At 37.2% G+C, this 22,872-nt stretch overlaps 1 protein-coding gene across 3 annotated transcripts in view; it reads left to right on the top strand.

Annotated features, from left to right (window-relative positions):
• Positions 1 to 21,437, top strand: part of LOC132772095 (NEDD4-binding protein 2-like 2) — a 28,486-nt gene extending 7,049 nt beyond the window's left edge. The window contains exons 3-11 of one of the 3 annotated variants that reach the window (XM_060770845.2): positions 720 to 847; positions 2,591 to 2,679; positions 3,182 to 3,258; positions 4,806 to 4,949; positions 13,158 to 14,827; positions 17,147 to 17,232; positions 17,731 to 17,776; positions 18,633 to 18,819; positions 21,355 to 21,437. In XM_060770845.2, the coding sequence (XP_060626828.2) occupies positions 720 to 847; positions 2,591 to 2,679; positions 3,182 to 3,258; positions 4,806 to 4,949; positions 13,158 to 14,827; positions 17,147 to 17,232; positions 17,731 to 17,776; positions 18,633 to 18,727 (2,335 nt within the window). In that variant the 3' untranslated portion in view covers positions 18,728 to 18,819; positions 21,355 to 21,437. Of the gene's footprint in view, positions 1 to 719; positions 848 to 2,590; positions 2,680 to 3,181; positions 3,259 to 4,805; positions 4,950 to 13,157; positions 14,828 to 17,146; positions 17,233 to 17,730; positions 17,777 to 18,632; positions 18,820 to 21,354 lie in introns of those variants that run through there. The other 2 variants (XM_060770847.2, XM_060770848.2) reach the window with 2 other exon arrangements.
• The last annotated feature ends 1,435 nt before the right edge of the window (positions 21,438 to 22,872 follow it).

The following is a 22,872-nucleotide window of genomic DNA, read 5'->3' as shown; positions in this document are numbered from 1 at the left end:
ATTGTGGAGTCCTGCATGGCAGAAGGGGTTGGGCTGGATAGCCTTTGTGGTCTCTCCTAACTCTTATTCTATGTTTCTTGGACAATACAAAAAATGGTGTAGTGTGTGGCCATTATTAACATTACCATATTTATTCAAGCCTAATGCACACCTTTACCAAAATTGAGGTATGTATTAGATTCAGTGTTACGTTAGAATTGTGAATATAAACCCACCTGCATGTAAATGTAATTAATGATGCAGAAGTTGATAGAATAAAAGTAAAAATAAATGTGCTTTGAAATTAATTTATGAACATTGTTCATGCCCTGAAAAAAGCAACTCTGCCAAAAATCCACAGAAATTAAAACCAGAGATTTTGCTATATCTGTTTCAGGTTTTTTTATTTGGGGGGGGGGGGGGGGGCTTTTTGGTTTTTTTTGCATCTGGAAAGTTTGTATGGCTTAGGGGGGGGGGGGTTGGCGAGACTAGTGGTTTGAGACAAAAAGTTGATCAATTTTTTTAAAAAAATTGAGGAACCTTGAACTTTGATATGCCCCTGTGTTCTGCCAAGGAAGCAGAAAAGTGAAAATTGGACCCCACTTCCTCCATAATTGTTCACGCCTGCCTTAGAATAAAATCAAAAGAGATGCCTTGAAGAATATTAAGATTCCAATGCAAAATTTCCTCAAAAGAATATTTACCAGTCCTACAATAATCTTGCTTCTTTCTTTCAACAGTATTCTTCTTCGTAAGAGCCGGGATGGCATTGTATTCAGTACCGATGATTACTTTCGTCAGAACAATGGATGCTGGTCATATAATATTGCTTTGCTTGGTAATGCTCATGACTGGAACCAGAAGAGAGGTGTGAATATATTTGATCTGTTAATCTATAAACCCATTATTGTAACAATATATGAGTAGACTAGCGGAATGTGTGGACAGATTACTTATTTTGCAAGTAATGTCTAATTTGAGCTAGCAGCTAGGCTGTAATTGTCAGATGCAATACAGAAAAACATTGCATCTTGTTGGGAAACTGTACAGGAGTTTGCAGACCAATATTTGTCTCTTCAGACCAAACTGGGGGATCCAAGTGCACTGGAAGTTACATTATGTCACTTGTGGTTGTTTTCATCAAAATTCAGATTTTAAAAAGCCTTTGAGTGGATTCTTCATGGGAACCATGGTTGCCTTGCCTTTTGGGGCAGTTTGGTGTGGTTTACAAATAGATAATCAGCTAAAAATCATACAGAAATCAACTAAACATCATACAGGAGAAAAAAAAATTAAAATAATTTGTAAAAATTTAAGAATCATTGTTGGCTCAAAAATGGGTTTTATGGAACTCCTTCTGCTGTGTAGTGAGGTAGTCTTGTTGACCATTATATAAATTCCAAAGTATATAGGTTGGACCTCATCACACTAGAGGAGTGTTTCTCAAACTCTGCTCCTCCAGATGTTTTGGGCATCAGCTCCCACAATTCCTAACAGCTGATAAGGTATTTGGGATTTCTGGGAGCTGAAATCCAAAACACCTGGAGTAGCAGAGTTTTAGAAACACTGCACTAGAGCATCTATCCACTTTGAATGTTGTGGCTTCCTCCTGCAGAATTCTGGGACTTGTTATTTAGTGAAACCCAGAAACCCTCTGGCTGAGCAGTTCGAAGCCTCCTCCCTAAAACACAAACCAACCCCAGAATTCTGCAGGAGACAGCCGCTGGATATAAACTGGATAATTGCTCTAGTGTAACGAGATCCGTAATGTAATCTATAGATCCTACCTCTTCATCATCTTAGAACAGTGGTTCTCAGTCTGTGGGTTCCCAAGTGTTTTGGCCTACAACTCCCAGAAATCCGAGCCAGTTTACCAGCTGTTGGGATTTCTGGGAGTTGAAGGCCAAAATATCTAGGGACTCACAGGTTGAAAAACACTGTGAGTCCCCAGTTTACATGTTGTCTTTGAGCAACATGTAAATTTTTGGACTTAGCTTCTCACTTCCTTTGGATCCTTTTAAAACCATCTTTTCTGAACATCGCAGGTTTGCATGGAGCTTTATGCCTTATTGGTAGTTCTCAATAAAAAGAAAAAGAATTTTGGACAGAATTGCTTTTCTTTTTTCTTCTTCCCCTCATCTTTTTATGGTGTTCTAAGAGTGTACATTTACTGAAATTCTCCTTCCTTCACAGACACAAGACAGAAGACCCCTTACATACTAACATTAATTTTAACATTGCTCAGATTTATAATATTATGTATAAATATGTTTTATGTGTTTGGAACGTTCTGTATTGACAGATATTGGTTTCTGTAGCTGGAAATTAAGTAGTAAAGACTAGACACTTTGTCTTCTAGAACCCAATCTGTCAGTACACCATGGATTTTCATATAAGCCACTTTATCTGAAATTGCTCAACCACCTCTTTGGGGTAACTGGGGATGCTGGTAGACAAGGCAGGTATAATATAGGCCTGAACTTATAGTAACAATCCAGTGAAATTGAAGTTTGAATAAGAGAGCTTTATATTATTAGCATTTTATTACTTAAAACAAGTTCTTATTATGTTTGCTATTTGTATAGCTAAATTTTAAGTATGTTTATTGCAGCGAAAGAAGCAATGGACCATGGAAGATCCCCAATTATAATAGACAACACAAATACACAAGCTTGGGAAATGAAGCCTTATGTGGAAGCGGTAAATACAGTAGCAATTTATTACATTGACTAGTTTTACTGTATTAATGGGCTAACTAATTTGCCTGCTTGCACATTTATTAATATTTTTGCTACATTGTTATATTGTTTCGTCAAAAGAGTTAAATCAATACTTGAGGATAAGTGTGTTCTAGCCACACCCTTATCACTGCAGTAGTTTCAGAGGGAAGGGTCCCTTATAAATATGGGGCATTTACATGACCCATCATCATGTGAGCATAGTGATGACAGAAGGAGTGAGGTGACTGTTCTCTTTTTGACACATTGATATAACTTATTTTCAAATATATAAACATTCTTTATGTAATGTAGTTCTCTATGTAAATATCTATAAATGCTTTGCTGCTAGAACAAACTAGTGTTCAGTGTGTTGAATCTTTAGGGTAGCCCTATATAGGTCTGTTTAGAGATAAGCTTGCAATATTAATCAGAAAAGCTGCATTATATAATTATTCATTTGGTAACTATTTTTATTTATTTAGGCTCTAGAAAAGGGCTACAGAGTTGAATTCCATGAACCAGACACATGGTGGAAGTTTAACCCTGAGGAATTAGAAAAGTAAGGTGTATTTTATTTATTTTGTTTGGAAATACATTTTGAAAAAAATACACAAACCTTCCTTTTACTGTTTCATAGGTTCAGTTGTTGTGTTTGGCTGCAGCTTTGTAAAACATGCCCTGTATCCATATATACATTTTTTTCTCTCCACTCCAACATTAGGCTCACTCCCATATTCTGTGGAGTAGAACACGAATCACCCATCTGACCGATAATATCTTTGCTTCAATGAGACTGTAGTTTAGCAGATTGCCATTCTACCATCTTTACCCTACCCTATTCCTGAATCTTGATTGAGTTTTGTACAACTGACAAAGTTTATAAAGTTCTTAAAAGATAGTTCCAAAAATGCCAAGTACTCATGATGCCCCAAATCTTGGGTTCTCCCAGTGTGCACAGCTCCAGATCAGTTCAATGAGACACATAGCAGGAGCTGAAGGCAGGACTGAAATCAATTTATTCAGCTCTGGTCAGAGTGGACACTGAAGGGGGCAGTTCCCAAATCTTCATGTCATTTAAACCCAAATAGTATTTTATAGAAAACTTACCCACATTCTGAAACATGAAGAATGGAGGCAATTGGTGAAGGTTTCAGGATCCTTGGTTTCATTGGATGTGGAGGCCTGTTCGTACCTGATTGCAAACTGGCTAGAAGTTTAAAGGTCCACGAATATCAGTTACTGATTATAATGAATATTGGTGGCTGAGGGGGCTGGCAGGTAATTTCACTAAACTGTCTGATTGAATGTGAAGTTTGTCTGTTGCCTGCTGTGTCCATCCCCTGGGACTGTCTGAGAATGGAATTTGGGCACACCTGGGAGATAATGGGCACTTGAGAGTATTTTCAAACATCTTGGGAAAGGTGATTCCTGTCAGTCTTTGGATTTGGGAGACAGGGCAGAGTAGGAACTTGTGAGAAAATTAATCCTTTTGTTTTTCTTGGAATTCATTTTCAATAACATTATTCTGCCCTCTGAGACTTTTATGTCGTGATTTATCATCAACCTACTGTTTCACCCTACCTAAAGTATCCAGTTGGATTCAGAGGATCTGGTGGGGCTCAGGGGTCCCCTTTGTAAGGAGCAACATGTCAAGATCATAGAGGGCAAACAGGACTAGCAACAACAACAGACTTTCAGTGACACAAGCATATGTTCACCTTTTATTAGCCTCTTATTTATTTATTTATTTGCTTTATTTCTATACCGCATTTTTCAGTCCAAACAGGCGACTCTTGCGCATCCCCCCCCCTTTTTTTTTTTGCTCCTGATTACGTACAATACGTACAATACATTCTGGCAGTGTAGATGGGCCTTTTTGTTAGTTTTTACTTTTAATAATACAGATCTATGAGGAAGCTTCAAATTTGCAAAAATGAGTGGCAGGAGAGACAAGCTTTTACCCCTTTCAGCTTGAAATTAATGTTTGCTTGTTGTTGTGTTTCTTGTGATCAAATAGATATACAATAAGTAGTTTGTGAATGTTTCTTGAAGAGGACAATCTGAAAAATATGCAAGTTGATCATACCTTAACTCCTTGTTTTGTAGGAGGAACGAACATGGGGTCAGTCGTGAGAAGATTGTCCAAATGTTGGAAAGATATGAATATCAAATGTCAATACCCATTGTAATGAATTCAGTGTTACCTTTTCACAAAACTTCACAAAGGCCACCACCACAAAGAAGACAGAGGTGGGAAGGCTATTCAGACTCTTGGAATACTTTTAATGTATCAAATTGCCGATAACAGATAAATCTGGGCACACTGTAAGGATGAGATTAAAACATTTAAGACTTCAGTGGGTTTAAGCATCATGAACTACATGTTTTTTTTTGTCAAACTACTCAACTACTTTGCTTTGAGGCTGATATGTCTTAATGCAAATAATTACTTGTTTTGGAGATTGTTCATAAACAATGTAAATATTTAATATTGAGACCAGCCATTAAATACTTTGAAATTCTATATTTGTACTAATCTTGGTTTTAATTCAACCCCGTGATAATGTTTACAGCATATGGTTCAGACTGGTTTGTAACATGAGGGTCTTATTAAATTGGAAATTGCTGTGCAGTTTCTTTTAAGAATTCTAGTTAGAAGACAATACTTTTTAAAGAAGTCCCACTAACCAAAATATTAACGTTAATATAGCTATGATCATTGAACCATTGCTTCTTAGAGGTTTTAACAGCAACTTCAGTTTCAATTTCACCTACTGGTTTGGTTTGTCTGTACAGTGTGTTGCAAAGGAGGTCATCAAAACTAAAGCTAAAATATATGATCAGAGCATCAGTTTGTACTTTTTATGGAATCTGCAGAAGTTCAGAATTTATTGAGTTTTTAATATCAAGATTTACATTTTTTAAAATTTTACAATGCTCTTTGCATGAAATTTGTTTTCATGTAGAATGTGAAACAAACTGACCAATATTCTGGGGTTGAATGTTTTCTATTATACTCTGCTTTCACATACCCAGGCATTGTTATGGAGCTTACTTAAGAAAAATTCCTGCTGGGCATATAAGACGACCCCCCCCCCCCAACTTTTACAGTTATAATACAGAGTTTGGGATATACTCACCATATAAGCCGCCATGAGAGCTGAAGCCGGAGTGGGAGGGGGGCAGCAGGGTGGTGGGAGAGGTTGCCCCTGGCTGCTCCCCCCCCCCCCCATGGAGGGCCCTCCTGGCAGCACCCCCCATCCGGTCTGGCTTCAACTCCCACGGTGGCTGCTCTGGGCTTGAGGGTTGAGGCAAAGCTAGCACCAGGCCGGCGGCGAGGGTGAGGGAGGTGAGGGAACATCGAGGGCTACAACATCCTGGAGAATTGCGTGGTGCCGCCTGGGATTTGGTTAGGAGGGACTGTTGGCAGATTCAGTTGATGGAGTGACGAATGGCAATCCGACATACTGTTATGCCGCTATACCCCCCCCCCCCCCCCCACATTTTTGAGATGATTTTCTTTGTTTAGAAAGTTGTCTTGTACGTCGGAAAGTATGGTACCTTTTAAGCATTGTTTTCAACCATAAAGGGGCAGAAGAGGAGGAACTCAAGGCCCTCAAGATTTACTATGGGGATAGCATGAGGTTGTTGTTTCCCTAGAGGTTAATTGATAAAGTCAAAAATTAATGTCTGTGGTGAGTATTCACAGTAGTTCTATTTTTGTACAACAGTCTTAGATTTCCTCCTTAGGAACCTCTTGTACCCTCTAAAGTGAGAGAGCATTCTCTGAAAAGACATTTTATAAGGCATTATGGGCTGCTGTTCAAAGGAATTTTGCCTCTTATTTTCTGCATGAGTGGAAGTGCTGTAGCATTTGCTTGTTTTACAGGAAAAAATATTCATTTAGAATATATTTACATTCATATTTCAAAGTGAAAGAAGCTAGCATATAACAGGGTTTCGATGACAAAATTTGGAGGAGCAATGACTAAATGTAACACCTTTTAATCCAAAAAGAATTGGATTCTGATTCTAATACAAAAGAAAAAATATATGACTAGTAGTAACTTTCATGTTTGTCTAGATATTTTAGGTGAGTGTGGATCCACAACGTCAACATTTTGGTGGAGAAAAAAGTCACCTGTCTTATTCAGGGTTAAAATATTTAATAGCTTAAAGCTATGGAGATGGCTCTATTTGTATTTTACTTTTGTCAGTGTTGCAACTTCTACAAATATTTGCATGTATTTCCTCTTGTTGGCAAAGAGCAGTAGAGTTGCAAAGGATGATTAGTTGGTCTTGCACATACAGGAATCTGATGAGAGAGGAAGAGTCAGAGCTGTTCAGAGTAATAGCTTGATCTTAACTATAAGGTTTTGTACTGAGTCTCATATTTGACTCAGATATTCCTAAAATAACAGCATTGTCTTTTGAGATGCACTTTTGTGTAGACATTTTTTACAAGCCCCACTTCCTTTTGTGCTGTTGTAGTTTTGATATTAAAGTTTTGTGCTAGTGTGGTTTTCTGTTCCCTGATTTGTTTTATTAAACATAGAGCTGAAATCATATAATTCAGAATCAAAATTTGGAATAAATTCTGAAAGTTTAATGTTTGTTGACTTGTGTTTTTAATTTATGTTACGGACTATGTGTAAATACTTTTTCATTGAAACTTTATTAAATCTAAAATTTTGAATGATATTTTGCAATCCTATATTTATTATTATTAGTAGTAATATTTATACCATACTTTTTCCCTGCCAAAGGAGACTCAAAACAGCTAAAATTAAACCATAACAGTGTGTTAATTAAAACATAATACATATAAACGTTAAAATAGAATTAAACATATAAATATAAAAATATGAAGTTACAACCAATAAAACTATTAAACAAATGATTAAACTACCAAAAACAATGATTGGTCTTTGAAACCATCATTTTAAAAGCCTACCTGGGGAAAAAAAAGATTCCAGCCTCCACTAGAAGTCTCACAAATGTATCTCAGTATTGGATTTCAATATTTTCGATGTCTGATAACTTCAGTATCTTGAAAGGATATCTATAACATTTAACCTTTAATCATTTCATCAGTATTTAGTAATTGTTGAATATATTTTCCCTCTGGTGAGACAAAAGGATAGTTGGCTTAGGAGCTCTGCCTATAGCTCATGTCAGAGCAATGCGCTCGTGTGAAGGTCTTCTGTGCAAAAATGGCCAGGGTTTTTCAAAAAATACTTTATATTTTCTCCTTCTTGCAAGTAAATATCTGTATTCTTTGAGGTCATTTGTACAGAAATACTTTCTCGTGTTAATATTTATCTTGTGTTGATGCCAAAAAGATAGAAGTAAGAACTTTTTTTAAAGTAAAGAGGTTCAGCCCTAGCGATCCCATCACTCGTTTTATCCTTTTACCCTCAAGATCCCTTCCTAGATCTGATACTCAGGAGTCAGGATTACCTCTACACTATAAAAGTATGTTCAATATGGTAAATAAATAAATATGGTAGTAATAATAATAGTAATACATTGTATTTCTTACATTCTTCTCCACAAGATTCCTGACAGAGTACAACAGGGTTAAACAACTGGCTGGGATTTCTGGGGGTTGCAGGCCAAAACACCTGGGGACCCACAGGTTGAGAACCACTGAAATCACTGTTCTAGCAAGAGGTTCAACAGCTCATTTGGCTATAAGAATTTTAAAAAGCATGATGACCTTTTTCTTCTAGCAGGCATACCCAGTCAATTTTAATTGGTATTTTAGAGATATTATTCTTTTTCCTTTTTCCTTTTTTTTATTAAATTTTTGTTGGTTTTACATTAATACTGAACCTGAAACAAAGTGCATGTGGAAACATGGGACAAGACAAACAGTATGACAAGACGTAATGATACCTTCCAACAAGACATCTTACTGAACTAAGACATACATACACGTGTGATGTACCAAAAACCCCTCCCGCTCTTTCCTGCCCCCTCCCCATTCCCCCCCCCCCCGGTTAAAACCGACTTCCCCTCATCTTCAATCTTCTTACAGTACTGTTATTACATTCTTCCTCTCCCCCTTTCCTGTATAATATTTCTATTCTATTTTCTATTTTAGAGATATTATTGATTTTAATATTTTAATCTTATGTTTATGTGTTTATAGTTTGTGTTTTAAATTGATTCATATTTTATCTATTGCTTACCAGCTGGGAACCCACAGGTTGAGAACCACTAATCTAGAAGGTCATTCACAGTTTAGGGGCAGCTAATGAATAGGCCCTCTGGACGACAGTTGCCAGTTGGGTTCTAGCTGGTTGAAACAAATGTCACCCTGAAGACCTGACTGTATGGGGCAGATTATATGGGAGAAGGCGATCCTCGAGGTAACCTAGACCCCTTAGGCCTATCCTATGTCTTACAAGTTCATGGTGTTTAGAAGTAGTGTTACAGGGAGAGGAAGAGAGGATAGATAGTAAGAAAATATAGAGCAGATACATCTAAACAATTGCGCAATATCCATGCAATGAAATTGTATTTAAAAAACTTGGAAATTTACCATAATTCTCAATTTATTTTCAACTACCATTAATACACATATTGTCAAAACTTGGCCATACATAAAAATTCTTCCAAACTACAGTAAATCAAACTATTTATGTTACAATAGAACTACGGTGTACTGTAATGCAACAGTAGGCATTACAAGATATAATGAAAAATAATAGACACCTGTGGTTGCATTTTTTATTTTTTGCAATGGCAAATTAACTTGGCAAATTTCTACTCAGTTTCATTCAATTTTTATTAATTTTTCTGGAGCGGCCACAGAGCCTCTGCTCTAGGACAGTGGCTCCTAACCTGTGCTCCACCGAGCCCTAAGGACTTCCCAAGGGCCCGACGGCAGCTGCAGGAAAATAAAATAAAAACTGAATAAAATTAAAGGAAAAGAAACAAAAAGTAGAATCAAAATAAATCATTCTGAATGGAAATTTGCCAAGTTGAATTTGTGACTTTTCTACCCTTAGGGTTCCCCCTTCATTGCATTGAATGAGCTATGATTGGTTGGTTCTATTCAGGCTTGCCCAACTCAAGTGGTGAATGCATTTCACCTGCTGAGCTCTTTGAAGGCTTAGTAGCAGTGAGGGAAGACAAGAGTACCTGATCTTTTGGGAGACGGAGGGATACAGAATTTCCTATACAAAGGTATTATGAGGCAGGCTATGTAAATAGCAAATGATAGAGAACAAGTCTCATAATGTTTAATTAAACAAAGGAAGAGGATTAAAGTTAAATTACGTACTAAGACAGACCTTTCATAGCTTATTACACACTGCTCTATTGAGTTTTATTTTAGTTTAAGCAAAAGCCCTTTTAAAAGATGCCAAAGGCAGTTATGCTTAAGAAACAACTTTCAAAGTATCAATACCAGGTCTTCAAAAGTTAAAATGAGACAGGTGACAAAGTAACATCTCGAGCAAACAAAACTCCATAAAAAATGAAAGTGTCCAGCCATGTCTCCTGGGCAATCAGTTTAACAGCTTGCATGTACTGTAGTTACAGGGAGGTCACACTTGCTTCTCTGTCAATGTGACTCAAAGAAAGATGGGATATGAAAAGAGCCTTATCGGTTGGCCTTGAAAGACCATTTATTAGAACCCTTGTCCTAACCCATTAGAACAGTGATGGTTTGCTGTGAGCTTCTAGACTATTGGGCAGCAACTCCCATAATCATTTGGCTGGCTGTTAAGAATTGAGGGAAGTTGCAGTCTGATTTTGAGAGGGCCAGAATTGCCCACCGCCCCTTTAGAGCTGTGAAATAGCACTTTGAAAGGAATCAAAATGGATCAGCACCAGCTCTACCATCAGATCTTTTGCAGCAATTTTATCATCTGTACGTAAACTAATTCACAAACAATGCAATACACATTCAGAAGCATGAAATACAAGAAAGAAAAAGAAAAGGCAACATAAATATTTTGGTTAACATTGCAAAATTTGTCTTTAACTTTGGGGTGGGGAGTAGAATTAGAACAGTTACTTTTGCCTTCTTACAAATCCATCAAAAATGAAAAAGGAGCCCTCCTTAGCTTGGCATCCCCAGCATTGGTTTGAAACATTTTAATTGTATATGTTACCCTTTTTAGCACTGTTGGGTGCTAAGTCTTTTTATGAGAGAAAAAAGTGGCATATAAATAATGATAGCTAATATAGGACATTTTCGACAGCTTCTATGGGGTGATAGAGATTTTCTCATGAATTACTACACAAAGTATATTGTATATCATTGGACCACATTTTCCCCATACATCTAAATAAACATGCTCAAAATTTAGGGTTCACTTTATTGTGTATGCAGGTTAATCTTCTGTCTCTAATTTCAAAAGCTGCTTTGTTAAATTACATGGTCATTGTCTTTACAAAACTAAATAAAACTTGTTTTCTCCCAATTTCTTATGGTCGCATTTATCTTGATTAAATAGGTCTTGCATGTGTCTACTTCGAAGTGTTTACTACTTTGGATGCAGCCTTTCCCACTCTACTATGTTTTTGAGAATTGATCTTTCATATTTTTGCTTTTATTTATTTATATCCTGCCTTTCTCCTGACATGGAATCTAAAGCAGGTTACAAGGGTGTGAAAGATAGCACTAAAAACAAATAAAAGGGTTTTGAAAACTTAAAAATAATAATTTAGAACAATATAATAAAAAGACCATAACCTTAATTTGCTGGAGAGCTGAGAGGAAATCAATCTAGCCTCTCATGGAAGGGAGCATCCATCAAGAAGGCTCTTCATGGTCCTGTGACAATGGCAGACCTGGGAGACTTTGGTCCTGCAAGTGTTTAAGACTTTAACTCCCAGAAATCTCAGCCAGCTTACTAGCTATTAGGAATTATGAAAGCTGAAGTCTAAAACACCTAGAGGACCAAAGGTTGGGAACCAGTGATCCAAAAGGAAGCTGTTTCAGTATCAGATTGGACAAAGGCAAACAAGTTGAAGCTTAATCAACATGAAACGGAGATGGTCCTGAAAAAGGCATATCAGGTAATGGGAATTTACCATGTGCAGTATAGATTACACCAGTGAGATACGCTGGTGTAATCTATGACTGGATTTAGCCTTGAGCCTCAGGATTCTGTATTGACCAGGAGTGCATCACTAATAGTTACAGTTAGCATGCAAGTTGCACACATTCTTGGAGATTTCTGACCTGCCGACATTGTTAAAAGGTTTAGTTATATCCATTTTGGATTACTGTAATACATACTTTTCAAAGGTGAGTTTGAAAAGTGCATAAAAATTGTAGTTGGCCCAAAGACATGCAGCCATACTATTTGCCGAGGCTGATTCTCTTGCTACAACAGCTCAATTGTCTACCAGTCTTGATTGTGGGCACAATTCAAAGTGCTAAATTTGATATATAAAATACTATATTGCTTGGGTCCAGCTATCTGAAAAAGATTACATTATCTGGGAAAGTTCACTTATATCAAGTACCCCCAAAAGACCACTGAGTTCCAATATAAAGTTATCTAAAACAAATAAACCTTGTGGTAAAATAACAAAATTGCTAACATATATTAGAAATTCACTTCAGGCATAAGGCATACATTGGACATACAGTATGAGTGCCTTGAAAGATGTTAGTAAGGAAATAGTCCATGCTAAAATTTTAATTGCTGCTAATTAAAATACAACCATAAGCTTATTTGCTTAGAAGTCCCATTGACCTCAGATAATTTTGAAAGAATCATTTGTGGCCAACAGTCCACCAACAATCCATAAATACAATATAAATCAATAAATAAAACAAAAACAGAAGCTTAAAAATATAGACCAGCTTCATTAATGAAAAGTGAATTTTATTGTATGTTTAAAGTAAATTTTTTAAAGCCAAAAAGAAACCAAACACCCATCCATGAGAGTCATACAAAGATAGGGCCCAAACCATAAAAGCCCTATTTCTTCTCCCTGTTAATCTAACAACTGGGAAATTAGTAATAAATGTCACGGTAACTACTGTTTGGGCTACTTTTCCGTTTACAAAGAATTCATATGAATTCTGTTGTAATTATTCCTACTAAAAACACTATTATTTTAATTGAGCCTTTTTGAAACAATGGTAAACGGTTCAAACCCTAATAAGAACCACAGGCTCATCATGCCACCACAACATTCTGATTCATGATGTTGAACTCTGTTATCAAATGCATTCAACTTATATGATTTTTGTTGTTCTTGTTATGGTATAAACGCTTCCTCTTAAAAAATAAATAGAACTGAATATTTTAAAGAGTGGCATAGAACTATCTACGACAGACATTTATGTGGCATGGCTTATACTAAAATTATCCCCAATGGCCTGCTAAGATGTAAAGTGATAAATTAGACTATAAAATCTGTAATTAATGCTTTCTAAGATCATTCTTAATAATTTGTTTATATCTAGTTCTTTATTCTATTTAGGGAATTGGACATAAAGAAGAATGACAAGTTGCACAAGATGAAACAGAGGAGGAAACAAAAGAGAAACCAAAAAATGAAAGGTGCTGCTATAAAAGCAATGGGAGAAAAATCAAATAGACAATTAACTTCAAGTGATGAAGACTCATCACAGAGTGGATATGAAGATTCAGAAGGCAGCAGAAAACCAGCATTTGTGTCTGAACATTCAAATGAGTCCAAAGAGGGTGGTGAAAATGGTTCAGCCAATAATGATGTAAAACTTTCTATGTTGAAAAAAGAAAGCATCCTTCTTTCCAGTTTCAAGCATCCATTGACTTCAGGCAATTCACCAGATCCAGATGTTCTTGCAGGAAACAGCAGTTTGCCTGTAGCGAGTTTACCAGCTGTTCTAAAGGAACACATAATTGGACAGTCACTTGGTGATCATGTGTCAAATAGAACCCAAAGTTCAATCTCTGAAGAAAGCAGGAGCAACATGCCAGAGTATAACCATCCAAGCTGTTCTCTAAAATTGGACCATAATGGTACAGATAATAGTATTGGCTTAACCAATATGAAAGGCAAAGATGGACCTACTAATAGTGTTGTTGGACTGAGCCTTGAAAGTAAGCAGTTCAGTGACAAGGAGGAAGCAACCATTCTTCATCACTATAATGCATCACAGAGGAATGAGACAAATACTTTCTTTTCCTTTGACATGGTTGCCAAAAAACCAAATGAAAACTCTGATAAAAGTGAATTTAGCAGGAATTGGCTTGAGGATACATCTAAAATCATATATGATCAAAGACCAAAAAAAGTGAGGAAGCCTAAGAAGGCTTTTTCAGAAACTACAGCAGAGCTACTTGATCATGGATCTAGTAAAGAATTTACGGAAAACAAAAATGATGAAGTGTTAAATGAAAATAGCATTACTGGTGGTCTTGTACCATCACTGTTAAGTAAGAACACATGGGAAATGCCATGCACCATAATAGATTATTTTGCCATTGGATCTGGAACTAATGGTAGTGGTACTAGTGATGTAACCACATTAATCTCACCAAACAAAAAAGGAAGAAGCAAAAGAATCTTCAAATTGGCCCCCAAATTTGATGTACCCAGGCAGATTCCTATTAGAAAGGAAGAGAAAATGGTAAAGGAGGTAGATGTACTGTTGAAAGAAGAAATTTCAAATGAAGACCCTGGAGAAAGTAGCAAACAAAGCCTAGGCCCTCCATCTTCTGACTCTGTAGTAGATGTTTCTCAATTTAATGTGGAATATCTTAGTTGTAATAATTCCAAAGAACTTGTGAAGCAATCTGTGGACTCACCAGCAAATGCTGCTCCAGTTCAGATGTGTCCTCTTTCTTTTGAAGCTTTATTGCCTTCTGAACAATCGATGATAGAAGCTAACACTGAGAAAGAGGGTGACAAAGTACTTCCAGAAGTTTCAACCACTCAGCCAGATATTTTGTATTCGGTTAAAGACCTTTCTGAGTGCCTTACAAGATCATCTGCTGAAACACTAGAAAACACACAACTTCACGAAACAGGATTAACAGTTGCTTCCCAGATCAAAGATAATCAAGACCCATTAAGTGCTGAATCCAGTTTCTTGGGGCTTCCTTTATCACTAGCATTTGCAGCTCAACTAGTAGAACTTTTTGGTTCTCCTGGAGTTTCATTGGGTAATTACTACATTTTATGCAAAGAAAGAAAATAGCAATGCTTAGTACAATTTTCTCTAAACAATTTGGACTTCGACTTTAGGTGTTCCTATCTTAGCAATCATCTGTAAGTTGTATCTTATCCATTGCTAGACTTATGTCCTTGCTTCCTGGTACAAATGTAAACTTATTGCATGCTTTTGAGTAGTGATGGCATCTATTTTGGAACAAAAATTGAAAAATCACTCGAATGCAGCATACTTTTTCAAAATATTTGTTAAATAGCATGAAATCTTTTGTGTGGCTTTATCTTTTCTTTTGATCATTGCCAGTTGGTATTTATACATATTTCACAGTCTATTATGTGTAGATTCCATTCATGAGGCCAACTGCATGCTTGTTTCGTGTCAGTAGCACCACAGTCTTACATTTTCCAAGCCATTAACTGAGGTTCTGAATCTGCATGTAGAAATCTTGCATGATATTTGAAAAGTATTTTATTAATATTTTCTATGAACCTGGATTTCCAACTGTTGTCAGGGTGGATGTTCAACGCATTTCACAGGCTAGTACACATTTCTTGCGACGTATGTTTCTTCCAGATATCTTACAGTAATAAGCCTATTGTTTGGGACCATTTAAGTCTAGAGGTATCTAGCGCTGGACCACAAAAGCCCAGTTCATCGTGTCATGGTCCAAAATGGAACCAACTGCTTGATGGGGTCTCCTCCTCTGGATGTTTTCAAAAAGAGGCTGGAGATATCCCACACTGAACAAGGAGGTGAACCTAATGACCCACAAGGCCCCTTCCAACCCCATGATTCTAAGAGTATAAAATTATACATTAAGCAGATGTTATCAACTGGAAAATACTGCAAAATTATGTTTTGGGATCATTGAACAAAGCAATGCACAGCATATATGTTAAACAATGGTCTAATATTATTGCACAAAATACCTAAATGTTAAAGTCATGTTGTATTACAACATAAAGACGGGCCCTTTATCACGAAATAACATCATTTAATACATTAATCAAACAGTGTGGAAAAGTGAGGGCAAAGCAGAGTCAGGCTTTCTTATGGACTTTTCTGCAATACCTGTATTGAACTGTGGTTGCAGAATTCAGAATTGTGGAGATCTAAACACAGCAGCAAGAAAAACACACAGTGAAGTTGTATTTTGTTCTTTGTATCCATACTCATGTCTAAAATACTGGTTCTGTATCCGGTTTTAGTGAGATGAGAAATTTACTCTGACAGGTCTGCTATTTGCGACTCTTCATAGCTGAATCAATTGCGGATCTTCACTTCCAATATACTTATACGTACTTCTGCTCACCAAAGTCTGCTTCAAACACTAAAGGATTCAAGTTTTCCCAGTTCCTTTGCAGCTTCAAAACATTCACAATACCTGCTAACAGATGGAATGCTATTCTGATGTGAGGAATTTACAACTTGTTCAATTATCACTTTCAGGATTGAGTTCCCAGAATATTTCAAGATGGTCAAATAATGCATATGTATATATAACCCTTCTGTCTTGCTTGCTATCTCACTCATACTCCTTTATATTCTTCATTTTAGTTCCCCCCCCCCCTTTAATAGCATGGGAAAGCATCAGAGCTACCTGAGAGGCATTCTCTCAGGTTAAAAATAAAGCAATTTCCTCATCTGATTTTTTTTTTTTTTACTTTCACCGGGGTCTGGTGCTTCTAATGCCAGCGAATGTGGTGCAGATACCTCCAGTTGTCCTTACACAGGCAGTCCCAAGTTACAAATATACAACTTACAAACAACTAGTAGTTAAGAATGGGAGTGAGACAATAGGAAGTGAGAGAAATCTACCCCTATAAAGGGAAATTATCTCCTAAACACACCTAAAAGGTGTATCTCCACTGAAGCTTTTTCACCAATCCTTGTTTCCACAACTAGGCACAGACAGCAAAATCAACATCATAGGGGCCTTTCTTATGCCACCCAAAGACTATCTATCTGTGTCTAGGGTTGCACTTAAAAATGTACATGTTTCAACTTATATACAAATTCAATTTAAGAACACACCTACTTATCTTTTCCGTAACTTGGGGACTGCCTGTATTAATGACTGAAACATCAAGTGATGAACATGTCATGAACCATTAATGATTTACCTCCGTTTATGTCTGAATCTAATCTTTCAAACATATACAGCTGCTCATAATTATATATGAGTTAAGGAGAAATTAATGGATACACTTGCATGTGTGAATCATCCCTAGAACATGCTAGTCTTTAAAAGTAAATAGCAAGCTTAGTTCTTGGTTGAATAACCATATAATACAAAAATCTTCTCTTGTAGGGACCTTATTACCAGATGATTATGTAGTTCCTCTTGAGTGGGAAACCTCAAAAGAGATCTATTTACAGTGGAAGATGTCTGTAGAGGTATGTATGTTCGGGGGTTTTTTTTACTAGTCTTACTATACAATTAGATTGGACCCCCTGGTGGCGCAGCGGGTTAAACCACTGAGCTGCTGAAGTTGCTGATCAAAAGGCCAGCGGTTTTAATCAGGGGAGCTGGGTGAGCTCCCTTGTTAGCCCCAGCTTGTGCCAATCTAGCAGTCCGAAAACATGCAAATGTGAGTTGATCAATAGGTAGCACTGCAGAGAGAAGGCAACAGTACTCCATGCAGTCATGCCAGCCACATGACCTAGGAGGTGTCTACAGACAACGCCGGCTCTTCAGCTTAGAAATGGAGATGAGCACCATTCCCCAGAGTTGGATGTGACTAGACTTAATGTCATAGATAGATAGACAGACAGTCTTTGGATAGACGTAATGACTTACAGACTTTACTATACAGATAATCCTGAATTTACAATAGTTCCTCTTGCTGGAAGAAGGCAAGGAGACATGTAACATTTCTTATTTGTTTTTTTTAGAAGAAACAGAAGAATAATACATTAAAAGAAGAAGGTTCCTTGACAGGTGTGTACATTTTTTTTTCCTGGAGGAGGTACGGATACACTCTGAGAATGATGAATTATTATTGGCTATATTTATCTATATTTTATTTTCATTTGTTTCTGTGGAATTGACACCTAGAGAGCTGACTGAAATATGAAGACAGTATCTGATCAAATAAATACTGTAATGTGTTAGTAACTGTCATGGGAGATTTCACTGGCCTTCTGACATGTCCTGCAGACTTAGAGCCTCACTATAGAGCTTTACTGATATATGCATTAAAAAACATATATCAGTAAAGTAAATTTTTTACTAACAGCTGCATATTGCAGATAAATGTTATTCTTACTGGGCTTGTCAGTCCAAAATAGGAGATTGCAAATCATCTAATAGAGATAACCCTGTAGCCCAGATGGTATAGGTTTGGCCTTGAGATCACTGGGTGTACTTTACATGCATAGTAGCTTTGAAAATAGGAGCTTGGGATAGTGATAAAAATGTTTTCCTTAACAAATGCTTGCTATGTAGGTCATGCACACTTTATCACTCCATGGAATTATTACAAAGCCTGTAAAATTTTTCAGGAATTAGGCTAGATCCCCACAACCGAGCCAGTTCCAAAGACATAAAAGTCACGTAAGAACAGAGAAAAAGCTATCCTAGATGGCTGGATAAGGCTCTTTGTTCTAAGAATAAAGGGGAGATTCTACAGAAAGGTTGAAGCTGACAGAACTGCATGCTTAAAAGGCATACAGTTCTATCAGACTCAACAGGAGTTGGAAACCAGAGACATTTCCTTTTACCTTATGGAGAAGGAGGAGGTGGTGAAACCACGTAGAACTTTATTTTGGTTGTGTTGTTTCTTTCTTTGTAAAAGATGCAGGTGACCTAGAAGAGTCAAATAAAGATGGAGAGAGAGACAACTCTTCTGAAGATAACCAAAAGATCTCATTGCCAGAAACATTGTTTTGACAAAATCCGCTTAGATACCAAGTTCAAGCAGCAGTGGTGATCTATTCTGAATTTTCATCTAAAAATAAACATCAACTGCTTTGAGCAGAAAGGTAATAGTCTTAAAAGTGGGATCTATTTCCTCTATTTTGTCTGGCTAATTATAGGCTTAGATCTTTTCAGCCCCCAGTGGCGCAATGGGTTAAATCCTTGCACCAACAGGACTGCTGACCAAAAGGTTGGTGGTTTGAATCTGGGGAGCAGGGTGAGCTCCCATCTATCAGCTCCAGCTTCTTTGTGGGGACATGAGAGAAGCCTCCCACTGGATGGTAAAACATCCAGGCATCCCTTGCGCAACATCCTTGCAGACAGCCAATTCTCTTAAACCAGAAGCGACTTGCAGTTTTTCCAGTCGCTCCTGACACACAAACAAATATTTTCTGCATATGAATATTTTCTGATTGGTCTGCATAAACCATCTAACCAGCTTCTTCTTCCCTCCATTCCCTACGTGTTGAGTGAAAAAATTTGGAGCAGAAAAAAATGACACAGGAGGAGCAAACAATATAAATAACTGGGTTGTTGTGCATTCTCTCCTGACATTTTGCCCACATCAAGGTGGCCAATTGCAACATTCACACTTGTTTCAAGGAGACAAGAGTTCTTTCTCCAACCCTGGACATTCCACAGACATATAAAACTCATTTGCCTAGTTTCCAACACACCTCACAACCTCTGAGGATGCCTACCATAGATGTGGGTGAAACGTCAGGAGAGAATGCTTCTGGAACATGGCCATACAGCCTGGAAAATTCACAGCAACCCAGTGATTCCGGCCATGAAAACCTTCTACAACACAATATAAATAACTATTTATTTACCTACCTTTTGTGATTCTTCATGTCAGCATAGATCTAGTATTATTAAATACTGATTGCATGGCAACATATTTCTATGTTGCAATAAATTAAAAAGGAAGTAAGGTTACTTCTGTATTTTATATATATTTTGGGAAGACATAACTCAGTGGGAAAGTTAGTAATGCTTGGTAACATATAAGGCAGTAGGAAAAGAGTGTCATCACATTCCAGATGGATAGACTTAAATCAAAGGAGCCAGAGCCCTAATTTTGCAAGACCTGAGCAGGGCTGTTGATGAGAGAGTGACTAGGGGAGGGGTCTATCATTTATTGGGTTGCCATAAGTCAACAGTGAACTTTTGGAAAATTGCATTCATAACCATTTGGAGATCATAGCCTTTTGAAAAAGCATGATCTTTCAGAGAAGAGCCAAAAAAACCTCATTTGAGTAACATCTTCTCTTTAGTTGTATATATCCACAAGTACTTGTGCAAGGCACTTTGGTTTTCAGTTGTTAGACTAATAACCTGTTGTTTTTTTTTTTGGTCGTGTCAGGAGCAACTGGTCCTGTTGTGAGAGAATTGGCCGTCTGCAAGGACGTTGCCCAGAGGACGCCTGGATTATTTTTGATGTTTTATCATCCTTGTGGGAGGCTTCTCTCATGTCCCCACCTGAGGAGCTGGAGCTAATAGAGGGAGCTCATCTGCCTCTCCCCGGATTTGAACCTGCGACCTGTCGGTCTTCAGTCCTGCCGGCACAGTGCTTTAACCCACTGTGCCAGCGGGGGCTCCTGATAACCTGGTTGTCTCTGTCCAATGCACAAAATATAGCAGTTCTTCAGAAGTGGTTTTTTTTTTCAATGCCCCAGAACATCTACTCTCCCATAAAACATCTTATTTCTATATTATGCTCTCATGAAACAAAAATAAAGTAGACTTTGTTAAAAGTAACATATTTGGTTTCCTCACAACCTTCATGTATTCAGCATACAGGCACCTAACTTGTCAAACCAGTTACAGATAGGTTTAAAGTAGTTTCTCTGTGCAGATAACACTTGGCATCTTTCTTATAATCAACAACAACACGAATTTGCTCTTAATAGTCCAAAGACTAATCTGATAAGAGACACTCTTAACACCCTGAGAGTCTAATGGAATCTGAGGTCTGAGCAGATCATGTGGTCTGAAGCCCCTCCGACAACCTCAAGAACATTTTTGTCTTTGCCCTTTTAAATATTCAGAATAGGCATGAGAGGATGTTGGTTTCATAAGGTCTGGCATAAGGTCTGGCCTGTAAGTAGAAAAGACTGGTCTCACACCCTCTTTTCCATTACCTATTTAGTTATTCTGTCCATTTCCTCTTTTCTTCAATTAGATGTACTTCATTCTTTTCCCCCCTCTGAATATTAGTCATTATTATGTAGACAATGAAATTATTTATTATTTATTTGGAACATTTATACTCCATTCTCGACCTCCCAGGAGGGACTCAGGACGGTTACCAACAGGCAACAATTTTGATGCCTACTGATGGCACATTGCACATCATAAAATAATAACCAGTGAAAGATTAACTAGTAAAAGGGAGAAAATCTATGTAGAAAACAATGTCTGTCACTTTCCTAGCCAGAAGATAAAGTACTTCAAAAAGTATTAGCTGAAAAACAAATCTCAGCTAATTACAAACACTGTAATTATGCGTGTTCATATTGCATTCTGAATCAAGTGTAAATAGGTGTAGCATTTGATTGGATATTTTTTTTCTTCCTTGGTTTTCTTTTGTATTACAGGATTGTTCGCTTTTTCTTCATCATGGATGGACTCCAGTTAACATCCTGCTGTAATCATTAAAAACGATGAGGAAAACATAAAATATACGTTGATGATCCTTTTACTTAGCTTTGCATTCATACAGCCTCTGAACTTTGTTCTGAAACAAAATTAAGCACTGAATGCTGTTTTGCTGTTTTGTAATTTTGCCATTGGGAAGCCACTCGAAATCTATGTTGATTTGCCTGTTACAACAAAATAAGTGATCGATACTCTAGCTCAGGCATGGGCAAACTTCAGCACTCCTTGTGTTTTGGACTTCAACTTCCACAATTCCTGGCCTCAGGTCTTTTCCTTTTCCCCCTCAGCCACTTAAGTGGCTGAGGGGGAAAAGGAACAGGCCTGAGGCCAAGAATTGTGGGAGTTGAAGTCCAAAACACATGGAGGACTGAAGTTTGCCCATACCTGCTCTAGATAAATATTTATTTTATTTATATCCCATCTTTATCCCAAAACGGAACCCAAGGCAACATACAGACATTCAAAAAATACAGTTTAAAAACTCAGTACAAAGCTCAAAACATAATTTTAAATACCTTAAAACCTCACTATCTCCTCTGTACGTGATAGCTAAGCAGGATCAGTCCTAGTTAGTTCTTGGATGGAAGCCTGCCTATGAATACCAATTGCTGTAAGCTATTTGTAAGGGGAAGGAACTGGCAAAACATCTCTTAAGTATTCCTTGCCTTAAAAATCCTAAACATGGCATCACCATAAGTCAACATGCGACTTGAAGGCACAGAAATACACACAGTGAGTATGAAAACAGCTCCATTAAGACACATACATGAAGTAGAGAAACAAAAAAATGATGTGCATCCTTATGGAAAAAGAAATGTGTAACATGATCAATATATTGGATGTAAATGCAGCTTCAAATAAGTGTGCAGATTACTTGGCTATAATTATAAAACTAAGTTATATGTATTCTTATTTCCACTGTGAGCATTTTCCCACTAAAAAATTATTTTGGCCATACCAATTGTATAATTTTCAGAGAAGTAGCTGTTTATGGGCTGACTGTAGTAAATTTTGGAAAATTTGAATCTCCATAACCATTTGGACAAAACACTGGTCAAGGAAAGGCATTACTTTGTTAGAAGTGACAACCTTTTGAAAAGTGATGTGCACCAGCATTCATGCAAGGCAACTAGGTCTCTTAGCTGTTAAACTGATATACCTAGGTATGTCTTTGAGCTGCCAGGGACAAAGACATGCCAATGCACAAAAACATATATATTCAGCGGAATTTCAGAAATGTCCCTTTAGTTGCCCCCCAAAAATCTACTCTCCCTCAAAATATATTTGCCTTTAATTCGTGCCCAAGAGAGAGAAAATAAAAAGTCTTCTTTAAAAGTAACAGAGTTGGTTTACTCACAAAACTTCATGTATACAGCATACAGGCACCTTTCTTATTGAATCCAGTTGCAATAGGATTTTAAATAGTTTCTCTGTGTAAGTAACGCAGGGTGTCTTCC

This window comes from Anolis sagrei, chromosome 3 (genome assembly GCF_037176765.1).
Source record: "Anolis sagrei isolate rAnoSag1 chromosome 3, rAnoSag1.mat, whole genome shotgun sequence".
Lineage (NCBI taxonomy): Eukaryota > Metazoa > Chordata > Lepidosauria > Squamata > Dactyloidae > Anolis > Anolis sagrei.
Note: the sequence above shows the minus strand (reverse complement) of the source record. Positions and strands in the feature narration are given on the sequence as shown.